Source organism: Heterodontus francisci, chromosome 7, assembly GCF_036365525.1.
Source record: "Heterodontus francisci isolate sHetFra1 chromosome 7, sHetFra1.hap1, whole genome shotgun sequence".
Classification (NCBI taxonomy): domain Eukaryota; kingdom Metazoa; phylum Chordata; class Chondrichthyes; order Heterodontiformes; family Heterodontidae; genus Heterodontus; species Heterodontus francisci.
In genome coordinates this window covers 51,248,000-51,267,523 of record NC_090377.1, presented here as the reverse complement: position 1 = coordinate 51,267,523, position 19,524 = coordinate 51,248,000, and the positions used below count along the sequence as shown (strand labels likewise).

The window sequence follows — 19,524 nt, the reverse complement described above, 5'->3', positions numbered from 1 at the left end:
TATCCCATATTTTTCATGTTAACAATCTCACTGAGATTGTAACAGGCATCTTATCGAATGCCTTTTGGAAATCCAAGTATACTCCATCTCCTGGTTCCCCTTTATCTACACTATTATAGTTACATCCTCAAAAAACTCTAATGAAGAAGGTTGTCTAAGATTTCAACAGGATATAGATCAACTGGGAAAGTGGGCATGGGATTGGCAAATGGAATTTAATGCAGACAAGTGCGAGTGATGCATTTTGGGAAGTTAAACCAGGGCAGCACATATACAGTGAATGTCAGGGCCCTGGGGAGTGTTGTTGAGCAGAGAGACCTTGGGGTGCAAGTACAGAGTTCCCTGAAAGTGGCAACACAGGTAGACAGGGTGGTGAAGAAGGCATATGGCATGCTTGCCTTCATTGGCCGAGGCATTGAGTACAAGAGTTGGGACGTCATGTTACAGTTGTACATAACATTGGTTACACCGCACTTGGAATACTGTGTGCAGTTCTGTTCACTACAGGAAAGATGTGATTAAGCTAGAAAGGGTGCAGAAAAGATTCTCAAGGATGTTGCCTGGTTTGGAGGGCTTGAATTATAAAGAGAGATTGGTTAGGCTGGGTCTATTTACCCTGGAGTGAAGGAGGCTGAGAGGGGACATGATAGAGGTACATAAAAGGCATAGATAGGGTAGGTAGCCAGAGTCTGTTTCCCAGGGTAGGGGTGACTAAAACTAGAGGGCATAGATTTAAGGTGAGAGGGAAGAGGTTTAAAGTGGATCAAAGGGGTAAATTTTTCACACAAAGTATAGTGGGCATCTGGAATGAGCTGCCAGAGGAGGTGTTGGAGGCAGGAACAGTAGCAACATTTAAGAGGCATCTGGACAAGTACTTGAATGAGCAAGGCATAGAGGGATATGGAATTAATGCAGGCAGGTGGGATTAATATAGATAGGCATTATGGTCGACATGGATGCAGTGGGCCGAAGGGCCTGTCTCTGTGCTGTACGACTCTATGACTCTATAAATTTGTCAAACAGGATTTCCCTTTGTGAAAACAATATTTACTTATTCTAATCATACTATGCTTTTCTAAGTGCATTGTTAATATTTCCTTAATAATAGATTCCAGCACTTTCCCGATGACTGCTGTCAGGCTAACTGGCCTGTAGTTCCATGTTTTCTCCCTCCTTCCTTTCTTAAATAGCGTTGTTATATTTTCTAACTTCCAATCTGCTGGGACAATTCTCGAATCTAGGGCATTTTGGAAAATCATAGCCACGCATCCATTATCTTTGCAGCTATCTCTTTGAGAACACTAGGATGTAGGCCATCAGGTCCTGAAGATTTGTTGGATTTTTAGTCCCTTAAGTTTCTCCAGTATTTTTTCTCTGCTGATATTAATTACCTAAATTTCCTCTTATTAGTTCCTAGATTACCCTCTATTCCTGGTATGTAACTTATGTATTCTACTGTTAAGAAAGGCAAAAAATATTTGTTCAATGTCTCTGCCATTTCCTCATTCGCCATGATAATTTCTCCTGTCTCTGCTTCTGAGGGAGCAACGTTTACTTTAGTTACTCTTTTTAAACTTGTAAAAGCTCTTACAATTGTTTTTTACATTCCTAGCTAGTTTACTCTCGTTCTATTTTCCCCCTTTTTAATCAAATTTTTGGTGGCCCCTGCTGGTTTCTAAAACACCTCCAATCCTCAGGCTTACTACTATTCTTTGCAGCATTATAAGCCTCTTCTTTTAATCCAATACTAACCCAGAACATTAACTCTGCTTCTCTCTCCACAGATGCTGCCAGACCTGCTGAGTATTTCCATCATTTCTGTTTTTATTTCGGATTTCCAGCATCTACAGTATTTTACTTTTATTATATTACTATCTTTAATTTCCTTAGTAAGCCACAAAGAGATCTTTCTCATTCAGTTTTTGTTTTTCAATGGTATGTATTTTTGAAGAACATTTTGAATTGCTTCTTTAAATGTTTCCCAGTGTTTATTTACCACCAAACTTTTTCATCTATTTACCCAATCATCCTTAGCCAGCTCTCCCCTCAAACTATGTCATTGGCTTTGTTTACATTTAAGGTTCTTGTTTGTGATTGGAATATTTTGTTTTCAAACTTGAGGTGGAATTCAATTGTATTGTGATCACTATTTGCCAGTGAATCTTTACTCTGACAGTACTACTTAACCCTGCCTCATTGCACAACACTAGATCTAAAATAGCTTTATCCCTAGTCGGTTCCACAAAGTTTTGTTCCAGTAAACTCATCTTCCAGATCACCTTTGCCAATTTGATTGGCCCTGTCTATATGAAGATTAAGGTTGCCAAAACTATTTTTTTTTCATTCATTCATGGGATGTGGGCGACGCTGGCCAGGCCAGTATTTATTGCCAATCCCTAATTGCACTTGAGAAGGTGGTGGTGAGCTGCCTTCTTGAACCGCTGCAGTCCATTTGGGGTAGGTATACCCACAGTGCTGTTAGGAAGGGAGTTCCAGGATTTTGACCCAGCGACAGTGAAGGAACGGCGATATAGTTCCAAATCAGGATGGTGTGTGACTTGAAGGGGAACCTGCAGGTGGTGGTGTTCCCATGTATTTGCTGCCCTTGTCCTAGTTGGTAGAGGTCGCGGGTTTGGAATGTGCTGTCTAAGGAGCCTTGGTGTGTTGCTGCAGTGCATCTTGTAGATGGTACACATTGCTGCCACTGTGGGTTGGTGGTGGAGGGAGTGAATGTTTGTAGATGGGGTGCCAATCAAGCGGGCTGCTTTGTCCTGGATGGTGTCGAGCTTCTTGAATGTTGTTGGAGCTGCACCCATCCAGGCAAGTGGACAGTATTCCATCACACTCCTGACTTGTGCCTTGTAGATGGTGGGCAAGCTTTAGGGAGTCAGGAGGTGAGTTACTCGCCACAGGATTCCTAGCCTCTGACCTGCTCTTGTAGCCACGGTATTTATATGGCTACTCCAGTTCAGTTTCTGGTCAATGGTAGCCCCTAGGATGTTGATAGTGGGGGATTCAGCGATGGTAATGCCATTGAATGTCAAGGGGAGATGGTTAGATTCTCTCTTGTTGGAGATGGTCATTGCCTGGCACTTGTGTGGTGCGAATGTTACTTGCCACATATCAGCCCAAGCCTAGATATTGTCCAGGTCTTGCTGCATTTCTACACGGACTGCTTCAGTATCTGAGGAGTCACGAATGGTGCTGAACATTGTGCAATCATCAGCGAACATCCCCACTTCTGACCTTATGATTGAAGGAAGGTCATTGATGAAGCAGCTGAAGATGGTTGGGTCTAGGACACTACCCTGAGGAACTCCTGCAGTGATGTCCTGGAGCTCAGATGATTGACGTCCAACAACCACAACCATCTTCCTTTCGGCTAGGTATGACTCCAGCCAGCGGAGGGTTTTCCCCCTGATTCCCACTGACCTCAGTTTTGCTAGGGCTCCTTGATGCCATACTCGGTCAAATGCTGCCTTGATGTCAAGGGCAGTCACTCTCCCCTCACCTCTTGAGTTCAGCTCTTTTGTCCATGTTTGAACCAAGGCTGTAATGAGGTCAGGAGCTGAGTGGCCCTGGCGGAACCCAAACTGAGCGTCACTGAGCAGGTTATTACTAAGCAAGTGCCGCTTGATGGCACTGTTGATGACACCTTCCATCACTTTACTGATGATAGAGAGTAGGCCGATGGGGCGGTAATTGGCCAGGTTGGACTTGTCCTGCTTTTTGTGTACAGGACATACAGGGGCAATTTTCCACATTGCAGGGTAGATGCCAGTGTTGTAGCTGTACTGGAACAGCTTGGCTCGGGGCGTGGCAAGTTCTGGAGCACAGGTCTTCACTACTATTGCCGGAATATTGTCAGGGCCCATAGATTTTATAGTATCCAGTGCCTTCAGTCGTTTCTTGATATCACGTGGAGTGAATCGAATTGGCTGAAGTCTGGCATCTGTGATGCTGGGGACTTCAGGAGGAGGCCGAGATGGATCATCAACTTGGCACTTCTGGCTGAAGATTGTTGCAAATGCTTCAGTCTTATCTTTCGCACTGATGTGCTGGGCTCCCCCATCATTGAGGATGGGGATATTTATGGAGCCACCTCCTCCAGTTAGTTGTTTAATTGTCCACCCCCATTCACGGTTGGATGTGGCAGGACTGCAGAGCTTCGATCTGATCCGTTGGTTATGGGATCGCTTAGCTCTGTCTATCGCATGCTGCTTACGCAGTTTGGCATGCAGATAGTCCTGTGTTGTAGCTTCACCAGGTTGACACCTCATTTTGAGGTATGCCTGGTGCTGCTCCTGGCATGCCCTCCTGCACTCTTCATTGAACCAGGGTTGGTCTCCTGGCTTGATGGTAATGGTCGAGTGGGGATATGCTGGGCCATGAGGTTACAGATTGCGGTTGAGTACAATTCTGCTGCTGCTGATGGCCCACAGCGCCTCATGGATGCCCAGTTTTGCATTGCTAGATCTGTTTGAAATCCATTACATTGCCTTTGTTACAAGCTCCAATAATTTCTTGTTTATGCTCTGTCCAATGGTATAACTACATTAGGGGGCCGATAAACTACTCCACCAGCATTTTCTGACCCTTGATATTCCCAATCTCCACCCACACTGATTCTACTTCCTGATTTTCTGAGCCAAGATCCTTCCTCACTAATGTCCTTATGTCATCCCTTAGTATCAGGGTGTCATGCCAGGCCTGCACCTGCCAAAAATGAGGCACTTAATTTTGTCATGAACATTGATTTTGAACTGTTGTGTGAGCAAGGAAATGACTTGTTAGCAGACCAGTTATGGCTGGAAAAGAAATTTGCATATTAACAGTATTATGGACAAAGGACAAAGAAGCCAAAAGACTTGCAGGTTGATAGGTAAATTGGCCATTATAAATTGTCACTAGTATAGGTAGATGGTAGGGAAATATAGGGACAGGTGGGGATGTTTGGTAGGAATATGGGATTAGTGTAGGATTAGTATAAATGGGTGGTTGATGTTCGGCACAGACTCGGTGGGCCGAAGGGCCTGTTTCAGTGCTGTATCTCTAATCTAATCTAATCTAATCTAACCATTCCTTGACACATTCAACCCATAATGGATGTTGATCACCGGACTGTGAGGGGGGTGGGGAAGCACATTCCAGGGCCTGCTGGGGCGATGCAATCCACAGGGGCCAGGAGTGGTTAGACCAGCTGGTCACATGACTAACTGGCTGTTCTAGTCTTTTGAACTCACCGCAGAGAGTTTGAACTCAAAGACTAAGAAGATCTCGCCTGTCTTTCTCACAAGCCTCTGAAGCCACTGAAGACACATGATCCCCAAGAGAGAAAAGTGTCCTATGCAAACAAGGTGTAAGAAGAATACTGGGCCCCAATGAAAAGCAAGATCTATCTGCAATCAAGGACGCTACAGTGAGCTCAAAGAGCCATCACAGAAGCTCTTCAATTATTACCTCAAACTTTTCCAATTTATTTTTCTTCTGCTCCTTTCTGTCTCTATTTGCATGTGTGGATCGCATATGCATGCTAGCTTGGGAAGGTCATGTATCCGTAGGTGTCAACCAAATTAGAGTTTAAGTTCAAGTTTCATAAATTTAAACTTTTCTTCTTTAAACCTAAGAAAACCTGTTTGTGCCAGTTTCTTTGCCTTTTAATTGGAAAGCAGTAAACAAGGATTCACCAAGGGGGAGCTAAAAACACAGTGTGTTTAAAATTAAACCCTGTTACGGTAAGACCAGGTGAAGGCTGAAGGGGCACCCTGGACCTCCTTCTCACCATTCTGTAACAAGAGCTACCCCTCTGCCTTTCCATTCTGCCTCTCTTTTTGAAATATTGTGTACCATGGAATATTTATTTCACAAACTTGCTCAACTTGTAACCATGGGCTGAATTTTACGCCGGCCCAGCGGGTCGGATGGTGGCGTGGGGGCGGTGTAAAATTGAGTGGGAGGCTCCGGGAGGCATACAGCTCCGCTTCTGCCTCCGGTCGACTTTATGGCAGTCGGGCGGGGGGTGGGGGGGGGGGGGAACTGGCCCACCCATCCGAGGCCAATCAAGGCCCTTAAGTGGCCACTTAACAGCCACTTAATGGCCTGCGCCCACCTCCACGGGTATTTTACCCATGGCAAGCAAGCATGCTGGGGACATGAAAGGCCGCCCAGCGATAGCTGCCGGCCTTTCTGTGCTCCGAGGGGTGGGCCATGGCAGTCGGGCACAGGGTGCCCAATTGAGGGCCGCCCCCACCTCCCAACCCACCCATGGGACCCAAGATGCCCCTCCCCTTCCCCCAAACGACCACTCCAGCCTCACCAGGGAAGGACCGATCTGCCTGGTTAGGCATGCCCAACTTACCTTCCCTCATTAGGTTAGCTGGGCTGCAGTCCCAGCAATGGCCACCGTTTCTGGTGGCACTGCTGGGACTAAGAGCTGCCAGCCCACTGATTGGCCGGCAGCTCACTGAGGCAGAACTTCCTCCCTCAGGAAGGTGGAAGTCCCGCCTCGGGACAATTAAAGCAAGGGGACCCGTAAAATGTGGGATGGATTCCCGGGCTAGGCGGAAGCAGGTTCACCACCGACTTCTACTTTGGTAGTGAATTCCCATCTGCTTATGGTAAAATCCAGCCCCATGTCTCTGTAATGGCAATTAGGCCTAAACCATTTATCTCTATTCGTTCCACTAGTTCATCTATCTTATTGCAGATGCTCTGCGCATTCAGAAAAAGTGACTTCAATTTTATTTTTTTACTACTATTCCCTACATGGACTTTACTCTCTGATGCACTATTACCATTAAACTCTCTGTCCCTTCCTGTCGCAGTCAGCTTGTCTTTATCCACATCGATAAGCTTTACTACTTCCTCAACTTTTATCTTTGGATTTCGAAATCTCCCTTCATCCAAATCCTCCTTTCTTTCTATCATGTAAAGCGATTTTCCCTACTTTGACCGTATTTGCTGGTGCCCTCTTACATTTGTATGTTCTGTCCCTTCCTGTGACACTCTAGTTACCATTACCCATTTCACTACCCTGCATTGTTGCCTTGTCCTTTCTCTATAACTTTCCAAATCTCCCCTTATGTGAACCCTCCCCCCAATATTTAGTTTAAAGCCCTTGTTATATGACTCGCCAGGACACTAGTCCCAGCGCAGTTCAGGTGAGGGCCATCCCAATGGTACAGGTCCCTCTATCCCCAGAATTGGTGCCAGTGCCCAATGAATCGAAACCCACTTCTCCCACACTAATCTTTGAGCCATGTCAATTTGCTTGTGGCTCAGATAGTAATCCAAAGATTAATACCTTTGTGATTCCACTTTTTAAATTAGCCCCAAGCTGCTCACACTCCCTCAGCAGAACCTCTTTCTTAGTACTACCTATGTTGTTGGTGCCCATGTGGACCATGACAACTGGATCCTTCTCCTCCCACTCCAAGTTCCTCCCCAGCTCCGAGAGATGTCCTTAACCCTCGCATCGCGCAGACAACACAGCTTTCAGGACTTGCGTTCTCAGCTGCAGAGAACAGTATCTATCCCTCTAACTATGCTGTCTCCGACTACTACTACATTCTTTTTACTCACCTCACTTGAATGGCTATTGCTACATTCTGGGTCCCTATATCTGCTTCACTCGCAGTCACAACTTCCTGTTCCTAACCACGGACCAAATCAGAAGTGCCTAGCCTAAGGGGTGTGACTGCCTCATGGAACAAAGTGTCCAGGTAACTTTTTCCCTCCCTGATGTACAGCAATGTCCAAAGCTTGGACTCCAGCTCATCAAATCTGAGCCAAATTTTCTCAAGCTGCAGACACTTACTGCGGGCATAGTTGTCGTAGACCACACTGGTGTCCACCAACTCCCATATGCTCTAGCTACAACATAGTACCTGCCTTGTCATCTTTATTGTGTTTTATTTAATTAATTAGGTTTCAAATTTAGAAATATCACTCAACTGTTATCTGTAGTAATAATAAGCAGTTTAACTAGTCATGCTATTAATTAAATGCAATAGTTATATCTCCCCAGTACAGAACTACTGGCCTCATTTAAGGGATAAAATCTTAAACTCACCAACCAATCACCTACCTACTCACCTAATTAATATCTTTCAACACTCATCAGCCATTGGAGGCAGAAAAAAGTTATAAAAAGCAACACCGCCTTCTCTCTCTGCACTGAATTTCCACCTGTACCAAATTCCCAAGTTTACATCCATTGTCTCCACTCTGTGCTTCCCACTGGGCACCATTTGCAGCTTTTGGGTGTTCTTTGGTGAGTGACACGGGAACACATTGAATGGACCTGCATGGTACAAGTTTGTTAGTGGAGCGTCAAATCAGCCAGTATAGCTGTTTGACGTCATGGCAGCACCGATCCTTCTAGTGCATGCAGGGGACGTACATGCGAGCACCCTTCCAAGCAAGTGGTGCTGCACAGGCCATGCCAGAAGCAGCCGGAGACACAGCACATGTCACTCAGAGGGTCTCCGGCTTCCATAGTGTAGTCTATGGATCTGATTTTCCCAATTTACCTTAGCATCCTATTGATAAATATTATGTTTATGATGGTTATTTTGGTCCTCAATAAACATTTTAACAGAAGTACTGAGAATATCATACAATTAGGTTCATTCATTAAAATTGTTAGAGTTATCACATTGCATTAGCAAACAGAATCTAGTGACAATACAGCATTTGAACACTATCTATATTGGAGATTTACAATAGTAAATATTTTAGCACTTTGTTTCACTTTGTGTAGAAGCAACAATTTCACATGTTTATCCCTTCATTATGCTTTCAATATAATTGGGTGCCAAGGAAAACTGGTAATATCTGTAAAGTTTCTTGTAAAGATTACTTGGATTGATGTTTTATGCTTAAACTGATATTTCAAGCAACGTCTTATGTGTCAAATGAATTGCCGGTAAGAATTGTCTAGGATTGCCACATCAAGTCTCGTAATTACCAAACATTCTTTGCTTAAATATATCATCAGAGATCAAAATTGAATCAGGTATAAAGTAAATGCAGAAAATTAGGAATAAAGCATATAACTAGGAACTGTATCAGCTTAATCTAAAAAAAAGATTGTTCTGCTTTCATTACTATGTTCAGCCTACAAAGAACCAACTTAAATAAGTATATTCAGAGATCCACTGGAGTAAGAAGAAAGCTGTTATCTCTTTTAAATGCAAGGAACAGAAAATTATAATTTAAAGGGCACATTATTTTGAAAACTATAATTAGGGAAAACAAATTTTATGTTGATCCATAATGACAACAAAAATTATATACTGATCAGAACTGTAGAAGTTTAACATTGATATATAAAATCAGGTGTTAAATGTAAATACTTATGCATATATTATCAGATGGAGATGGTTTATAAAATCCAGCTTTGCAGATACACTCAGCTGCTGCTCCATTAGGTGGTTGAAAACAATTTGTAGTAGTTTTATTGTCACACTTAAGCGTGTCGCATGTAGACACAGCTGTAGAAGAGAACAAAATAGGAAATTAATTTCCAAACATCTAATTTACACACTCGTTCTTGAAAAGTATTGACTTAATCATACTTAGTCATATTTAGGGATGGACAATAAATGCTGGCCTGGCCAGCGACGCCCACATCCCATGAATGAACCTAAAAAAACATACTCTATTCCGTATTCTATGGCATCTAACACCTACAACGCTCTTCCTGCTATCAGCAGTTTGGACTAATAATGTTGTCTTCATACTTTGTTACTGGGATAACGGTTTCTCAAGTGCTAAATGTACGGCAATTGAAATAAAGTCAGCTCGTGCTGGTAATGCAAGGTCAGCTCTTTAACATTTAAGTGATCTGCTTGCAGCTAAAAGCACAAAAGGGCCAAAGGTCAGGATTTCTAGTGCAGCAGCTCTTTAGAAAAAATGTTGGTCTCTCCTGAAGCTGTTCTGGAGATAGGGAGGAAAATAAATGGCAGTAAAATACAACGTGCCAAAGGGGAAGCACTAAGGAACACTGCTCTGAGTACATCTTCATCTCACACTGTTGCCGTTCATAAAAATATGGGAGTTCTGATACTGTGCTGTTTGCTGCCAATTCTTTCAACTTTGAAGCAGATAAAAGTACTTAGTGAAAAATATTCTTGTGCTCAGGAGTTTTGACTTAATGCTCAGAGCAATATGATGCTTTTTCCACGGAATTTTGTTTTTGTTTTGATGCTTTATCTGGCTAGGGGCTTAGCTCTGTCATGCTGTTAACTAAACCTGTGTTCTATAGAGGTCTCCAACACGCTCCAGATGATTGGTTAGTGGGAGAGACATCTTCCCGCTCTTGATCAGGAATATCTTCTGCCACTGGTTGAGGCCTCAGGTTTTTAGCATTTTGCTCTTTTGTAAGGCTGTTTTGATAAGGTAAAGTTGTGCATCAACTTTAGTAGTTTACAGCATAGAAGGAGGTGATTCCAACATTATTTCGGTGCTAGACAAATTCAAAACTAATCTCACTGATCTGCTCAATTCCAACAGCCCTACAAGTTTCCCTATTTCAAATATTTGTCCAGGTTTTCTTCACAAAATACAATGCCTCTCCTTCAGACACTCCCTGTTAAAGTATTCCATTCTCTGACAACCCACATCATGAAAAACATTCTTTTAACTTTTCACTTCACTATCCTAATTTCCATTTGAAGTTGATGATCCTCCATCATTGACTCACCCTCACTTCATAACTTTAAAAATATCTATGAAATCATCTCCCAGCCTTCTCTTTGCCAGTGTAAATGGTTCCAATATCTGACAAGTTTCTCATCTTTGGCATCATTATGGTGAACTTATGCTGTATGGTCTTTATAGCTTCAATGCTCTTCCTATAACAGAACACCCAAAGTTGGACACAGTACTCTAATTGGGGTTTCACCAATTTTTTTTCATAAAATTTTATTGTTACTTCTTTGCTTGTATTGTATGCTATATTTATGAAAACTACATTTATATTGACCCGTTTTATGGTTTTAAATACCTGTTTTTGCACTGTAAAAATTATGCATTTGAAACCATAGATCTCTCTTTATCCATACTCTTGAGTATCAGTTCATTAACTGTTCTGCCTTCCAAAATGCAATACTTCACACTTATCCACATTAAGTTGTATATACCACTTGTTTGTACATGCAACTAATCTCTGTGTCTTCTTGAAGTCTTTTATTATCCTCCTTGTTGTTTGCTAAACACTATACTTTTATGCCACTGGGAAATTTTGGAATTATGCTCCCTACGTTCAAATCCAAATCATCTTATATAAACCGAGAACATATTGAAGGCAGCATTGATCCCTGCACCTTTCATAGTCATAGAGTTATACAGCACAGAAACAGGCCCTTTGGCCCATCGTGTCCGTGCCGGCTATCAAGCACCTATCTATTCTAATCCAATTTTCCAGCACTTGGTCTGTAGCCTTGTATGTTATGGTGTTTCAAGTGCTCATCTAAATACTACTTAAATGTTATGAGGGTTCCTGCCTCTCCCACCCTTTCAGGCAGTGTTTTCCAGATTCCAACCACCCTTTGGGTGAATTTTTTTTTCCTCAAATCCCCTCCAAACCTCCTGCCCCTTACCTTAAATCTATGTCCCCTGGTTATTGACATCTCCACTAAGGGAAATAATTTCTTCCTATCTACCCTATCTATGCCCCTCATAATTTTGTATACCTCAATCAGGTCCCCCCTCAGCCTTCTCTGCTCTAAGGAAAACAACCCTAGCCTATCCAGTATCTCTTCATAGCTGAAATACACCAGCCCAGGCAACATTCTGGTGAATCTCCTCTGCACTCTCTCCACTGCAATCACATCCTTCCTATAGTGTGGCGACCTAAACTGTACACAGTACTCCAGTTGTGGCCTAACTAGTGTTTTATACAGTTCCATCAGAACCTCCCTGCTCTTATATTCTGTGCCCTGGCTAATAAAGGCAAGTATCCCATATGCCTTCCTAACCACCTTATCTATCTGTGCTGCTGTACAAGTACACCAAGGTCCCTCTGACCCTCTGTACTTCCTAGGATCCTACCATCCATTGTATAGTCCCTTGCCTTGTTAGTCCTCCCAAAATACATAATTTCCAAGCTTTCTTTAATGTGAACACCTATTTGCCTTAAATCCTTGTCTCTTTGTTTCCTGTCCACCAAACATTTCTATCCACATTTCCTCATACCACATGCCTGAATTTTTCTGAAGTCTCTTTTGAGAGCCCTTACTAAATGCCCTCTGTATATTCCATATACGATAGATCTGCTACATTTCCTTTGTATATCCAATTGGTCACGTCTTCAAAAACTCAACTAAATCTGTCAAACACAACTTGCATTGAACAAATCTATGCTGGTTGTCCATTAAGAATCCATGCATTTCAGGCTGAATGCCCACTTTGCATCCCATCTGATTATACTCTCCATTGAAATCAATGGAAGGTAAATTCTAGCAGGGTGTAAAATGATCCAAACCACCCTTTTCAATCTGGGCAGGTTAAGTTAAAATCAGGATTTTGCTGCAATTGGTGCTAAATGAATTGTTCTGTAAATACCTATTTTCTCCTATGTATTGTTCTTGAACAAAGATGTTAAATTTGCATATTTCTGAAGGATTGAAAAATTGTGGCCAGACCCTCAACCATGTCCTGACTTCATTCAACAGCCAAGGGTGCATCACATCAGGGCCCAGTGAATTATCCACCTTGAGTTGTGCTAATCTTTTTAGGGCCATTTCCTTTTCTACAGTCACCTCTAACATTTTTTCCATGTTCTCCTTAAGTGCACCTGCATTCTCACTTCTGCCATTATCAGACGACATTTAAGAGTCAACCACATTGCTGTGGGTCTGGAGTAACATGTACGCCAGACCAGGTAAGGATGGCAGATTTCCTTCCCTAAAGGACATTAGTGAACCAGATGGATTTTTACAACAATCGACGATGGCCACAAAACCAAGAGGCGGTTCACCACCATTTTCTCAAGGGCAATTAGGGATGGGTAATAAATGCTGGCCTAGCCAGCGATGCCCACATCCCATGAATGAATAAAAAAGATTATTTGTAAAAACAATGTAAATGGTTTATTTAACAACTCTGTCTATATCTTCCATAGATGGATTTCCTTCTTCATCCATGAGCAGTCCTATCTTTTCCATTAGCTATTGTTTTAGTTCTTCAATGCTTATACAAGCCCTTACTATTTCCTTTTATATTCCCATTTAGCCTTTCATTTCTTCCTTTTTATTTCTCCCTACACTTTCAATATTTATTGCTCTCCTTTTAGCATTGAGAGTCCTAATTTTGTTGTGTATCACAGCATTTTTGGATGTAAGAATTCAGGTCAACTAGATGGACAGGAAAGTGAAGCCAGGCCAGTCCCCTTCAACAAAGAAAGCCTGAAGAGGTGCAGCACAAGAGGATAGTATATGCTTCATTGTATAGTGCCTAAAATTTCACAAAACCCTTTTATTTCTGCTAGAAAATGCAAAAATGACATTACTTACTTTGAAATGAATAAAGTGGATTGTCATTTAGAATGTTGTCTACAGCTTCTTTAACGATTGCTTCATTCACTTCAGCATCGGCAGTAAATGTGTTTGTAACTGATGTGATGACACTTCCTTTCCTGCAATTAGAAAGTCAAGTATTATCATTTGACTAGCACAAGTGTGCAATTACACGGTTGTGGGGTTAATAAGTCAAGACAGCTATTAGAAAGCCCATCTGAGAGTCTAAAACAGTTCTGTTTCTTGTATCTCCCTTTTGTCTTTCTTCTCTTGACCACTCTTGGATCCTTCTCTCCAGTCACCACTTTGTTGTCACCCAGTCATGCCACCTTTCATTTCTCCCCATGGGCACATTTCACCCCAATCCCTATCCCAGCCCATTACTACTCCTCTGCCTTCCAATTCTTCTGTCACTATACCAAGTTTGAACTCCCCCTGGATAAGTCCACAGACTTCCACCCTCACCTCTCAGGCAATCTTCAGTTCCTCCTTACAAACAGCAATCCCTCTCTGTATTTCCCTCCAGAATCTCCATTCATTTGGGAACATTGGGCTGGATTTTATGCAGGAGGCCGGGCTCCTGGCACCTGGCTGAAAAGTCGGGGGGAACCGCCTCTGAATTGTTTCTGACATCCGGAGCGATCCTCCAGTCTTTTGGGATCAAAGTTTAAGGAGGTGGGATTTCTATTCCTTTAAACACTTAATAAGGATGGGGATCCAGACCCCAAAAGCTGCCGACCAATCACAGGGCTGGGAGCTCAGCAGTATCGGCAGCACCACTGGGAGCGGTAGCGACTGCTGCTACTGCATTGGCCTCGGACCTAGGACCAGCGCTCAAACCCTGGACCTCAGGTAAGTGAGGCAGGGTCGCTGGGGCTAGTCTGGAAGTTTGGGGATGGGCGTTCGGTCCAGGGAGCTCCGGGGGTACTTTGTTCCTGGAGGGCGTCCGCCATGGGCCACAAATTTCCCACGGAGGGTGGCCCCACCCCTCCCACAGGGAGGGCACCTCATTATTCAAGGCATCGTACTCACGTGGTGGAGTCCCCCACATCCCACCCACCCGCCGCTGGTAAGATTCCAGCAACGGTGGGAAGTGGCCCTTATTTGGCATCTGGTCGGGAAGACTGTCGTCGGCCTTGGGAGAATCAGAAATGGCAATCCTGGTGTCGGGTTCCGTGGCGGTCGCTGGCGTCCAATTCTCTGGCACCCCCCACCACGAAACCCGCCGTTTGGAGGAGAACAAGATCCAGTCCACTGTCTTTGTCATCCACAATCTTATAATGGCTTTACTGAAAACTGGCTCATGGGTGGTGACACCTGTTCCTTACCGAAGATTTCCTATCTTGCTATACATTTCCGATCTCACGTTCATATGTAACTGCCCTGTCCAAATTGCCACTGTGACAATGTGGCCCAAATCATACCTTGGTCTCACTCCCTACTCCTCTGGTACTTTTGCTTCCTTTTGAGCAAGTTACCTTGTTCCACCCAACTCACCGTCTACCCCCATTTAACTGCACTTCCTTCTGCACTCATCCATGGAATAAACTCTTCCCAAGTCACTTACAACTGCACTTTAAAATCCCCATGTGTTTTGCCTTTGGCCCTCCATTTTCCATGATACTTCTGACTCCACCTTTAAGGTCATAGTTTTCAGTAAAATCCTTACTCTCTCTCATCCTGGTTGCTCCCGTGGTATGGTCCCTTCGCAACTTCCTCAAGTCTAATAGCTGCAGACCTGAGAGTATCTGGCACACAACTAGTTAACTCATCTAACTCAGCTAGACCACATCAAGTTTATTGGGCCTTCCTCTCCTCTGTCAAAACTGCTCAATACTCCAGGATCATCCTGGAAAGCAAAGATAATCAATCAGCTTCCTTTCTCCACTCTCAGCCATCTCTTTAAACTCCTTTCTCCTGCCCCCTTTATCCTCAACTCCACTAAATAAGTACAAGGAGCTTATGGACTGAACATCTTGTCAACTGACTCTACCACATGCCCCTTCCCTTTGCGCAACAAGCCAAACCTCTCCCAAGGTTTCAGCTTGTCCTAGACCTAAACCTGTTTCTTTCTAGAATTTCTGTCCTATCTCTTCTCAAGACCTCTTCGAGCTCATCTTGCCCATCAGGCCCACCTCCTGGTCCCTTGAACCAATTTCCACTGAGCTGCTGATCACCCAGCTTTCCTTCCTGGCCTCTGCTATCTGACATTGCAAATGTACTGGCCAGCTTCCTTTCAAAACTGCGATCATCACCCTACATTTCCTTTAGACCTTCTGTCCTTGCAAACCATCTATCCCCTACCTCCCTTTCCTCTCCTGTTATTAAGTGTGTGTCATCTCTCAAATCCATGCCTTTCCCATAACTTTACATTGCTATCTCTCCAATTAGTATCTTCACCTCCCCCAGCAATACAATGGCATTAATCAAAGACATAATATGATGCAATATGGATGTGACCACGGTGCACTGTGTATATTCGTTCATGGGATGTGAGCATCACTGGCCAAGCCAGCATTTATTGCCCATCCCTAATTGCCCTTGAAAATGTGGTGGTGAGCCATCTTCTTTAACCGCTGCAGTCCATGTGGTGTAGATGCACCCACAGTGCTGTTATGAAGGGAGTTTGAGGATTTCGATCCAGCGAAAGTGAAAGAACAGTGATATAGTTCCAAGTCAGGATCGTGTGTGACTTAGAGGGGAACTTGCAGGTTTGGAAAGTGTTAGCAAGTTGCTGCAGTGCATCTTGTAGATGGTATACACTGCTGCCACTGTGCTCAGGTGGTGGAGGGTGTGGTTGTTTGTTGCGATGGATGGGGTGCCTATCAAGCGGGTTCCTTTGTCCTGGACGGTGTTGAGCGTTTTGAGTGCTGTCAGAGCTGCATTCATCCACAGAAGTGAAGAGTATTCCATCCTATTCCTGACTTGTGCCTTGTAGATGGTGGACACGCATTGTGGAGTCAGGAGGTGAGTTACTCGCAGCAGCTGACCTAATCTTGCAGCCACAGTATTTAATATAGCTGGTCCAGTTCAGTTTCTGGTCAATGGTATGGATGTTGATAGTGGGAATTCAGCCATCATTATGCCATTGAATGTCAAGGGGAGATGGTTAGATTCTCTCTTCTTGGAGATGGTCATTGCCTGGCACTTGTTACATGCGATTATCACTTACCACTTATCAGCCCAAGCCTGAATGTTGTCCAGGTCTTGCTGCACGCAAGCATGGACTGCTTTCAGTATCTGAGGAGTTGCAAATGGTACTGACCACTGTGCAATCATCAACAAAGATCCACACTTCTGACCTGATGATGGAGGGAAGGCCATTGATGAAGCAGTTGAAGATGGTTGGCCCTAGAACATTACCCTGATGAACTCCTGCAGCGAAGTCCCGGGGCTACGATGATTGGCCGCCAACTACCACAACCATCTTCCTTTCTGCTGGTATGACTCCAAGCAGTGGAGAGTTTTCCCCCTGATTCCCATTGACTTCAATTTTGCTAGGGTTCCTTGTTACCACTCTCTGTCAAATGCTGCCTTGATGTCAAAGGCAGTCACTCTCACCTCACCTCTTGAGTTCAACTCTTTTGTCCGTGCTTGGACAAAGGCTGTAATGTAATAAGGTTTGGAGTTGAGTAGTCCTGGCGGAACCCAAACTGTGCATCAGTGAGCAGGTTGTTGCTGGGTCAGTGTCACTTGATAGCATCACTTTTCTAATGATTGAGATAGACTGATGGGGTGGTAATTGGTCAGATTTGAACTGTCCCGTTTTTTGTGGACATGACATACCTGGGCAGTTTTCCACATTGTTGGATAAATGCCCATGTTGTAGCTGTACTGGAACAGCTTAGATAATGATGCAGCTAGCTCAGGAGCACGAGTCTTCAGCATTACAGCTGGAAAGTTGTCAAGGCTCATAGCCTTTGCTAGGTTCAGGTTTAGGCCTTTTCTGTATCCAGTGCCTTCAGCCATTTCTTGACATCATGTGGAGTGAATTGAATTGGCTGAAGAATGGCATATGTGATGTTGGGAACCTCAGAAAGAGGCCGAGATAGATAATGTACTTGGCACTACTGGTTGAAGATGGTTGCAAATGCTTCAGTCTTGTCTTTTGCACTGATGTGCTGGGCTCCCCCATCATTGAGGATGGAGATGTTTATGGCGCATCCTCCTCTGGTTAGTTGTTTAATTTTCCACCACCATTCATGACTGGACTTGCAGGACTGCAGTGCTTAGATCTGGTCCATTGGATGTGCGATCGTTTAGTTCTGTCCTTCCGCTGTTTAGGATGCATGCAAACCTGTGTTGTAGCTTCACCAGGTTGGCACCTCACTTTTGTGTATGCCTGGTGCTACTCCTAGCATGCTCCCTTACACTTTTCATTAAGCCAGGGTTGGTCCCTGCCTAGATGGCAATGGTAGAGTGATGGATATGCCAGGTCATGAGGTTACAGATTGTGGTTGAATACAATTCTGCTGCTGCTGATGGCCCGCAGCACCTCATGGAATACCTGTTTTGAGCTGCTAGATCTGTTTCTGAATCTATCCCATTTACAATGGTGATAGTGCCACACAACACAAGTTTTTGTTCTTTCATGGGATGTGGGTGTTGCTGGCAATGCAAGAATTTTTTGCCCATTCCTAATTGCCCTTGACAACTGAGTAGCTTGCGAGGCCATTTCAGAGGGCAGTTATGAATCAACCACATTGCAGTGGGTCTGGAATCACATGTAGGCCAGACCAGGTAAGGATGGCAGATTTTCTGCCCTATAGGACATTAGTGAACCAGATACCTGATGGGTTTTTACGACAATCGATGGTAGTAATAGTACCATGAAAATATGACTATCTTTCACTTCCAGATTTTTTTAATTAATTAAATTTAAATTCCACCAGCTGCCATGGTGGGATTTGAACCCATGTCCCCAGGGCATTGGTCTGGGCCTCTGGATTACGAGTTCATGTGACATTACCACTACGCCACCATCAGGGTTTCATCTCCACAAGGAATGTGAAGTGATCACTCCTACCAATACTGTCATGGATAGATGCAGCTGCAACAGGTAGATTGGTGATGATGAAGTCATGTAGGTTTTTCCTCCTTGTTGGTTCTCTCACCACCAGGTCCACTCTGGCAAATATATGGTTCAAATATATGACTCAGCCAGCTCAGTCGGTAGTGGTGCTACCGAGCCGCTCGGTGATGGACATTGAAGTCCCCACCCAGAGTGCATTCTGTGCTCTTGCTACCCTCCGTGCTTCTTCCAAATGGTGTGCAACATGGAGGAGCACTGATTCATCAGCTGAGCGAGGGTGGTAGGTGGTGATCCAAGGAGGTTTCCTTGCCAATGTTTGACCTGATACCATGAGACCTCATGGTGTCTGGAGTCAATGTTGAGGACTCCCAGGATCATCCCATTCCAACTGTATAACCACAGGGCGGCACAGTGGCGCAGTGGTTAGCACCGCAGCCTCACAGCTCCAGCGACCCGGGTTCAATTCTGGGTACTGCCTGTGTGGAGTTTGCAAGTTCTCCCTGTGTCTGCGTGGGTTTCCTCCGGGTGCTCTGGTTTTCTCCCACATGCCAAAAGACTTGCAGGTTGATAGGTAAATTGGCCATTATAAATTGCCCCTAGTATAGGTAGGTGGTAGAGAAAATATAGGGACAGGTGGGGATGTGGTAGGAATATGGAATTAGTGTAGGATTAGTATAAATGGGTGGTTGATGGTTGGCACAGACTCGGTGGGCCGAAGGGCCTGTTTCAGTGCTGTATCACTAAACTAAACCTCTGGTGGTCTGTCCTGTTCATGCGAGGAATCTGGCCATTGGCTGTAGAACAACAACAACTTAAATTTATACAATGCCTTTTACGTAATAAAACGTCCCAAGGTGCTTCGTAGGAGCATTATAAAACAAAGCCACTGAGCCACAACTGGAGATATTGGGCTGGATTTTATGGGCCCCCTGAGATAGGTTCGGAGGCGGGTGTCCCATAAAATAGTTACAG

General features: G+C 44.1%; 1 protein-coding gene across 20 annotated transcripts in view; it reads right to left on the bottom strand.

Annotated features, from left to right (window-relative positions):
* Positions 1–19,524, bottom strand: part of LOC137371703 (mucin-13-like) — a 146,883-nt gene that overhangs the window by 31,165 nt on the left and 96,194 nt on the right. For all 20 annotated transcript variants that reach the window (XM_068034507.1, XM_068034499.1, XM_068034501.1 and 17 more), the window contains 2 exons: positions 13,518–13,639; positions 9,357–9,494 (listed from right to left, as the gene is read on the bottom strand). In XM_068034507.1, the coding sequence (XP_067890608.1) occupies positions 9,357–9,494; positions 13,518–13,639 (260 nt within the window). The remainder of the gene's footprint in view (positions 1–9,356; positions 9,495–13,517; positions 13,640–19,524) is intronic.